The 8,694-nt window shown below is 41.0% G+C and overlaps 1 protein-coding gene across 1 annotated transcript; it reads right to left on the bottom strand.

Moving 5' to 3' along the window:
- Positions 1–2,120: 2,120 nt before the first annotated feature.
- LOC115192030 (CDGSH iron-sulfur domain-containing protein 2A) lies at positions 2,121–6,982 on the bottom strand. Its single transcript, XM_029750117.1, has 3 exons — positions 6,731–6,982; positions 4,105–4,319; positions 2,121–3,573 (listed from the first exon to the last, which is right to left on the bottom strand). The coding sequence occupies exons 1-3, from the start codon at positions 6,831–6,833 to the stop codon at positions 3,484–3,486; spliced, it is 408 nt and encodes a 135-aa protein (XP_029605977.1). The 5' UTR covers positions 6,834–6,982; the 3' UTR covers positions 2,121–3,483.
- Between the last annotated feature and the right edge of the window lie 1,712 nt (positions 6,983–8,694).

The raw sequence follows: 8,694 nt of genomic DNA, 5'->3' as shown, positions 1-8,694 counted from the left end.
TAACATCTATGATTTGTCCTCTTTGAATAAACCTATTTTCTCCCCCTGATTTGCTTTGGGGTCTGTGTTATTGAGTAACATCAACTGCTAACAGACCCTTTGCTATGATACTCGAAATTGAGCTAAGGTGCATCCTGTTTCCATTGATCATCCTTGAGATGTTTCTACAACTTGACTGGAGTCCACCTGTGGTAAATTCAATTGATTGGGCATGATTTGGAAAGGCACACACCTGTCTATATGGAAGGTCCCACAGCTGACAGTGCATGTCAGAGCAAAAACCAGACCATGAGGTCAAAGGAATTGTCTGTAGAGCTCCAAGACACAATTGTGTCAAGGCACAGGTTTGGTGAAGGGAACAAAAAATGTCTGCAACATTGAAATGAAAGACGTTTGGAATCACCAAGACTCCTAGAGCTTGCCGCCTGGCCAAACTGAGCAATCGGGGGAGAAGGGCCTTGGTCAGGGTGGTGACCAAGAACCCGATGGTCACTCTGACAGAGCTCCAAAGTTCCTCTGTCGAGATGGGAGAACCTTCCAGAAGGACAACTATCTCTGCAGCACTCCACCAATCAGGCCTTTATGGTAGAGTGGCCAGACAGAAGCCACACAACAGTAAAAGGCACATGACAGCCATCTTGGAGTTTGCCAAAAGACACCTAAAGATCTCTGACCATGAGAAACAAGATTATCTGGTCTGATGAAACCATAACTGAACTCTTTGGCCTGAATGCCAAGCGTCACGTCTGGCGGAAACCTGGCACCATCCCTACGGTGAAGCATGGTGGTGGCAGCATCATTCTGTGGGTGGTTTTCAGCGGCAGGGACTGGGAGACTAGTGAGGATCGAGGGAAAGATGAACAGAGCAAAGTACAGAGATCCTTGATGAAAACCTGCTCCAGAGCGCTCAGGACCTCAGACTGGGGCGAAGGTTCAACTTCCAACAGGACAACGACCCTAAGCACACAGCCAAGACAATGCAGGAGTGGCTTCGGGACAAGTCTCAATGTCCTTGAGTGGCCCAGCCAGAGCCCGGACTTGAACATCTTGGGAGAGTCCTGAAAATAGCTGTGCAGTAATGCTCTCCATCCAACCTGACAAGACTTGAGAGGATCTACAGAGAAGCATGGGAGAAACTCCCCGAATACAGGTGTTCCAAGCTTGTAGCGTCATACCCAAGAAGACTCGAGGCTGTAATCGCTACCAAAGATGCTTCAACAAAGTACTTTGGTCTGAATACTTATGTAAATGTGATATTTCAGTTTTATTTTTAATAAAATGTGAGAATCTTAAAACCTGTTTTTGCTTTGTCATTGGGGGGTATTTTGTGTAGATTGGGGGGGGGGGGGGGGTGATTTAATCAATTTTAGAATAAGGCTGTAACTTAACAAAATGTGGAAATATTCAAGGAGTCTGAATACCTTCCGAATGCACCGTATACACAATCCACATCTCAAGGCTTAAAAATACTTATTTAACCTGTCTCCTCCCCTTTATCTACAGTACACTGATTGAAGTGGATTTAACAAGCGACATCAATGGGGGATCATAGCTTTCACCTGGTCAGTCTGTCATGGAAAGAGCAGGTGTCCTTAATGGGTTTTTTTTAAGTAAAGGAGAGCCGCACACTCTAGGAGCTCAGATGCAAAAATATTTATGTCCAACGTTTCGACAGACAAGCTGTCTTATACCCTGATGAAGACAGCTTGTCTGTCAAAACGTTGGACATAATTCTTTTTGCATCTGAACTCCTAGAGTGTGCGGCTCTCCTTTATTTTCTAAGTGTTCTACTTCGCTAGACAGCACCTCGCCTAAATAAGTGTGCGTTTCTTTCGCCTCTAGATTGTCCTTAATGTTTTTAACACTCAGAGTAGAAGTAGTTGCTACATTAGGCAAGTCAGTTAAGAACAAATTATTATTTTCAGTGATGGCCTAGGAACAGTGGGTTCCCCTTGTTCAGGGGCAGAACGACAGATTTTTTTAACCTTGTCAGCTGAGGGATTTGATCTTGCAACCTTTCGGTTACTAGTCCAACACCCTAACCACTAGGCTACCTGCCGCCCCACATGTATTGTAGTTGTCATGTTTTTGTTGTGTGTTAGAGATGAGCAAAGTTCTTATCTTTAATGTGGTGATATTTTATTATAAAGGGTCAGATTTTCCTATCACCATCAGAAAGCACAGGTCGGGTCCTAGCGTCAATGTTTTGGAATGGAAAGCAGATGCAAATAGTAACTGGTGCTGGACATGTTGGAGTATGAAAACACCATCCAATAGTTGTCAACCTTTTTGTTCAGACAAACTCATGGAAAATATTACCTGTCAAATGATTGTAAATCACTTGTCTAATCAGTTCCCAAAACGTCAAGGCCTATCTGTTTCTTTCTTCTGGCCATTTGACAAAACTAATTTTCGGAAACAAAGTAACTTTTTTTTATTTTACAAAAGTACACAGGCCGGCACAGTTTGCCTAAATTCCAGTAAAACGTGAAAATACAGATCTATGTACTGTAATTGGTCATTAATGTAAGGATCAGTAACCAAAGGAGCAGATCCCTTCTTTAAATGTTATGTTGTTGAATGAATTAAGAAATATTTGCATGACATTGTCTGAATGCAAAGTAAATTGGACAACTGACATGTTTGATACTGTAAAGGCAAAAAAAATAATTACTTAAATATTTTGGTGTAGAAAAACAAGGGTTCATTGTTTCTTGAGGAGAGGGGTTTAGTGCTTAAAATGTTCTAAAATGTCTTAAGATCTTCAGTTTTGAATATGAGGACACACAATATAGCATGAAGACAGAATTAAGGCATGTTTTATAAGGTTATGAACAAAGAGAAATGGCAGGGAAAAATCCTGTAAGTGTTTTTGTATGCAAGTGAAAGACTTCAAGCTTACAGTAGTTCGGAGACTGAAAAGGCTAAGTAAAGTTTTTCTTTCAACCTAACAAAGTATACTACTACCCTAAATAGCAGGTTGCTACCCCAATTGCAGTCGTGATTGAAGTTCAAAATCCCCTCAATGTGGTCCCAATAGTTTGGAACTGCGTGGCGCTACCAAGGAGACCAAGGTTAACTGTTGTTTCTAACGAGAGAGTGAGAGATAGCTGGACTGGAAAATGGCCACTGTACAAAAACTTGTCAGGAGACAATAAGAGGGAGTGGTGATAGCATAAAACCTTTCAAACCTTCTCAGTTATTGCCCATTATTGGCAAGTTCAAATAAATACGATTCACAAAAGTGTTGATGGTAAAATCTTTGAGGAGTTAAGGCGCCACCAACATTTTTGCAGCATATCACTACCAAAAGCAAAGTATGCGCCATATCATTTTTTTTTACCAAAACAAAAGACAAATTGGCAGAGTGCAAAAGGCCATGCCCTAAAATACAGACAAAAAAATACATCGATTTTTTTAAAGAAACTAAAGACAGAAGAAGGGAATAAAGATGGACGTCTCCCATACAGTGTTAAAGATGGATTATAATATCTTCTTCTTGAGTATGAGAGGCCCCACGTTGTCTCCAGTCAACTCATTGTGCTTTATGTGTGATTTGTCACAAACAGGAAACTGCAACAGGAAACAACTTAATATTAGCTGATACACACAGTACGAGGCATTGCTTATAAATAGGCTAACTAGAGCCCCACCTGCATAGTTGACCATTTATTTAGTCATATGCTTCCCCTTGGCCTCAAAAGACAGTGAGAATGTAAAAAGAAACTGCTGACATCCGCATAAATTGCTGAGGTTAGAAGACCACTAGCTATAGCTATAAATCTTTGCGTCTAACATGATCTAAAACCAATCTCAAGCCAACCCCCCCATCCAATTCCCTTGGCCCCAATGCATAAGGGCTGATCAGGGCCTGTATTCAAAAAGCGTCTCAGAGTAGAAATGCGATCTAGGATTAGGTTCCCCCTGTCCATATAGTCTTATTCATTATGATCTATCATGCAACATTGATCCTCAGCACTCCTACTGAGAGACTTTGTGAATATTTATTTAACCTTTATTTAACTAGGCAATATGGGTCCTGAAATTACTAAGATTGTGTAGTGTTAGCAATAACCATTCAACTCTACTTCTAGTCCAATTTACCGTTTTGGAGCGCCAACAGCGGCAGTAGCAGACGTTTGTTCTCTTCAAGTCCTCAATATCGATCTCGTTGACCACTTTGGGGTTCTCCTTCTGGATCTTCAGGTTGATCAGGCTGTCCTTCTGCTTCTTCTTCTTGGGCAGGAAGGGCCTGATGGTGAGGTAGCCCAGCAGGGCCAAGATTCCCAGGAGAGGCAGCAACCGGAGCCATTCAGAGACTGGGAAGAAAACAAACACACACACACACACACACACACACACACAGAGATGTTGGATCTCCACAAATTGTTCCACCCCTGCGGTTCCCATAACATTCTGCCTGGGGTGTTCTGTATCAGTGTCCGATGCTATGCCGCCTATGGCACCTTTGAGGGATGTGTATTTGAATTTCACGGCAATCAAATTAAATGGCTTTTGATTAAAAAGAAGGGTGCCTAATGGGAGAATGTTAATCTCATTATACGATTTATCTCGAATTCAAAAGGCAAATGTAAAAACACCATATCCGAACAAAATAATAAAATAATTGAATGAGGCGCTCATCATTGAAGCTGCTAGGCTGAATTTGGCTGTGCGGAGGCATCGTTTACACATGCATCCAATTCTGATCTTTTTTCCAATCACATCACATTTTTTTCAGAGCTGATCTGATTGGTAAACAATTAGTGAAAAGAATACCAGAATTGGTCCCTTGTGTAACCCCTTATATTTTTTTCCACTAATTGGTCTTTTGACAGTCTAAATGCAGCCATAGTGTCTTTAGATTCCTGCAGGGACATTTCACTTGACTCCCATCTTTTCCTGAGAGTGAAAACATTAAAATAACAAATATAATATAGGGCTGGAAAAAACCTCAGTACTTATGCTACTGACTGCAGGCAAGTTATAACTTCAAAGCTACACAGCAATGAAATTAACTATAATTGAGCTTCCATTGCCATGCCAATTATTCCAGTCGCTTCATGTTCATGCATATCCTATAGATTTGCTAGCGAAGTCTTATTAAATCAGTGTTTACAACGTCAATGATCCTCAGTATGGAGCACCTCAGGGCAATGGGAGAAACCACAATTTACCACTACTGCTTTCCAGACCTGGGTTCAAATCCTATTTGAATTCATTTCAAATATTATCTGTGCTTGATTGAGCTTGCCTGGCTTAATGGACAAATAGAATAGTCCCAAAACTGCATACCCCTCCCATCTGGCAATCCAGACAGAATAGGGGAAAACACTCAAAGCATTTGAAAATATTACTTGAACCCAGGTCTGCTCCTTTCCTTAGCAAAGGGCATGTCATCTCCACACTCAAGGATATCTGGTATGAAGGCCCAACTGAGAACCCCAGCCACTAGTTTAGGGCTATTTTTAGGTCCCAAATCTGACACTTTCTATAGGGGCGCATTCAGCGTTCACCCCAAAGGTCAAACGTAAGCGTTTCTTCAAGTTGTCAAAACTTGAAACAACTAAGAGGTCTCATAGCTCATTTAAAACCAATATTTACAGTGGGTTTGTCATAGTACTTAAATTCAAGGCCTAACTTTTCAATGTTGTGCACTGACAGCTACTGTCATCAGACCTTTTTCCTCTCACAACTACTCAGAAAAGCTAGTGTGAGCCTCGTTCAGGTGTAGGGTGAGAGGAATCTGTTCTCCATTGAGTAAGCACGCAGTCCTAGATTTAAACTGCTCTATGGGAATACTATGAGAGCGTATTTAGTGTTTTGCAGCTAAGGCAAAGGAAAGGTTTGTAGACGCACTGTTTAATGACATCAAATTATATTAGCAGCAGTTTCAAAAGGAACTTTTATAAAGTTATTGTCCAGTGAGTCTTATAGCCTACATGTGACTAGTTGGTAACGTTTTACTTTAAGCGGCTTCTCAAGTGTTATTATCGTCTTATAAACATTTAGACCGCCAATAGGCCTATAGTTGGTTTCCTCTGTTTTTAGGTGATTTTCAGAAGCTACACACTTTTGCTTCATTGAATGACTGGTCTCAATATGCCTGCCTGCCATGAGAGCAAGAATCATCACTGCTAATAACATATACTTTGTTCATGTCAAGCAATGAGCTACATCAACTGAAGCTTGGAGATTGTTGCTTATGCACACAGGAGTGTGTAAAACACGCATCACTGTAGCCTGTATATCAAAGTATAAAATAGCCTCAACTTGGATTTTAATTTGTACATCTATTTTGTTGTAGCCTCATGTTTCATATGCTTGGAATAACATGGTTTAGTTCCCTTCCATAGCCAAGAGAGGAAATGTGCTACATACAAACAAAACACTTGTTTGCCTACACCTACGGTACACTTGATACAATGTTTCCACTCTCTGAGTCTGATACATTGTAACTGTACAAGCAAACGTATCTCAAAGTAGTGCACTGTTAAACTATCCTTCAATGTTCAATCAACTTGACTTGAGCCAAGTAAGGATCTTTATTCAATATGAAGTGGATTAGCACTTTTACAGCCACACAGAAAACCCCGACAATCTATAAGACATTTGAAAAAAACACATTAAAACTGGCGAACTACTGTGGCTAATCTTGTAGGCGTGCATGCATGGGGACAAGGTTTTCTGTCTTTCCTGTTCTCACCATTGCAACATTGTAACCATTTACCTGTTAACCTCGCAAATCCTCCAATCGTTTCGGGAAGGGGGAGCTTCTTGAGGTAGGCTGGAAGCTGGATTTTTATGATCCTTGAAATAGTTTCTAAAACCATCTTGAATGAAACTATAGGCAGGTTTTAGTTTGAGCTGGATATTTCCTGTGGTCCGTTTGCGTCATTACGCTATCTTAGAAGCTCAAGTCTTGACCGGTGCGTAAAAATTGTCCGTGCAATAGAAATAAATAGAGAAGACGCGTAGATGTGTTGGTGAATAGACGCAATTGCGGAAGATGACGCTAAAACATGTAGCCAATGAACGTTGGCAGAGTTGGTGTCATCTGATTGGACAGTTTATAATGAGGCAAATACATAGAAAGTAGCTAATTTCATTAATGTTGTTTGATACATAGGCCAATGTGATGTTTGTATGACAAAGTAGCTTACCGTTGTTTTCTGGGGAAAAATACATTGTATTCCATTCTATTGTATGCTATTGTATTGTATTCTATTCTATTTGTTATATATTTATTTGTGCATTGGCTTCAGTCATTCATTGATTTATTCATCCTTCCAAAGCAAACGTGTAAATGTTTGTATACTCATAATTTCACCCATATAATAATAATTTCATTAGAACTTCAAGAGGAAATTAAATAGGCTGGGACTATTTGCATAGTCATCCAGTGTGTGTGTGTGTGTGTGTGTGTGTGTGTGTGTGTGATGTGGGTAGTTGGCTACAAATGGGATACACCTAAAGGTTTAGGGGCAACTTAAATCATATATCTATGTCTCAGGCATCGTTCATAATCTCAAATTATTTCAGTTTAAAAGATGGGGGTTTCTCTCTCCACAGGACAAAATGGTTTGTCCTTGTCTCCTCTGTTATGCAATCTGTGGTGATCTAAAAACACAGAAGAGGTGAAGTCAATGTGAATGATGATGTGTTCAGAGAATTTGCTTACACCTGTCAAATTATTTCAACTCACTCCTGATGAATGGAAGGACTATTGAAATGCACAGAGGAAAAGCATGCATCCCGTTGTACTTTCCATATCCAGTTGATATTTATTTCCTCATGAATTCCCCCCAAAATATAAACTTAACATGTTATGTGTTGGTCCCATGTTTCATGAGGTGAAATAAAATATCTCAGAAACTTTCCATAAGCACAAAAAAGCTTATTTCTCCCAAATGTTGTGTACACATTTGTTTACATCCCTGTTAGTGAGCATTTCTCCTTTGCCAAGATAATCTATCCACCTGACAAGTGTAGCATATCAAGAAGCTGATTAAAGAGCATGATCATTGCACAGGTGCACCTTGTGCTGGGGAAAATAAAAGGCCACTGTAAAACATGCAGTTTTGTCACACAACTCAATGCCACAGACGTCTCAAGTTTTGAGGGAGCGTGCAATAGGCATGCTGACTGCAGGAATGTCCACCAAAGCTGTTGCCAAAGAATTGGATGTTAATTTCTATACCATAAGACGCCTCCAACGTTGTGTTAGAGAATTTGGCAGTACGTCCAAATGGCCTCACAACCGCAGACTACATGTAACCACGCCAGCCCAAGACATTCACATCCGGCTTCTTCACCTGCGGGATCGTCTGACACCAGACACCCGGACAGCTGAGGAAACTGTTGGTTTGCACAACTGAAGAATTTCTGGACAAACTGTCAGAAACCGTCTCAGGGAAGCTCATCTGCGTGCTGTTCGCCCTCACCAGGGTCATGACCTGACTGCAGTTTGGCGTCGTAACCGACTTCAGTGGGCAAATGCTCACCTTTAATGGCCACTGGCACGCTGGAGAAGTGTGCTCTTAATGGATGAATCCCAGTTTCAACTGTACCGGGCAGATGGTGTCGTGTTGCGAGCGGTTTGCTGATTTCAACGTTGTGAACACAGCGCCCCATGGTGGCAGTGGGGTTATGGTATGGGCAGGCATAACCTATGGACAATAAACACAATTGCAT

The sequence above is a fragment of the Salmo trutta genome, chromosome 4, assembly GCF_901001165.1.
Source record: "Salmo trutta chromosome 4, fSalTru1.1, whole genome shotgun sequence".
Taxonomy (NCBI): domain Eukaryota; kingdom Metazoa; phylum Chordata; class Actinopteri; order Salmoniformes; family Salmonidae; genus Salmo; species Salmo trutta.
The sequence above is the reverse complement of the archived record's forward strand: the minus strand, read 5'-3'. Positions and strand labels throughout refer to the sequence as shown.

Excerpts from the sequence above, each read along its gene's own strand:
- LOC115192030 (XM_029750117.1), bottom strand. The coding sequence starts at position 6,833 with ATGGTTTTAGAAACTATTTCAAGGATCATAAAAATCCAGCTTCCAGCC. Across the intron at positions 4,320-6,730 it reads AGGATTTGCGAGGTTAACAG|TCTCTGAATGGCTCCGGTTG; the intron begins GTAAATGGTTAC and ends TTTTCTTCCCAG. Across the intron at positions 3,574-4,104 it reads GCTGTTGGCGCTCCAAAACG|TTTCCTGTTTGTGACAAATC; the intron begins GTAAATTGGACT and ends TTCCTGTTGCAG.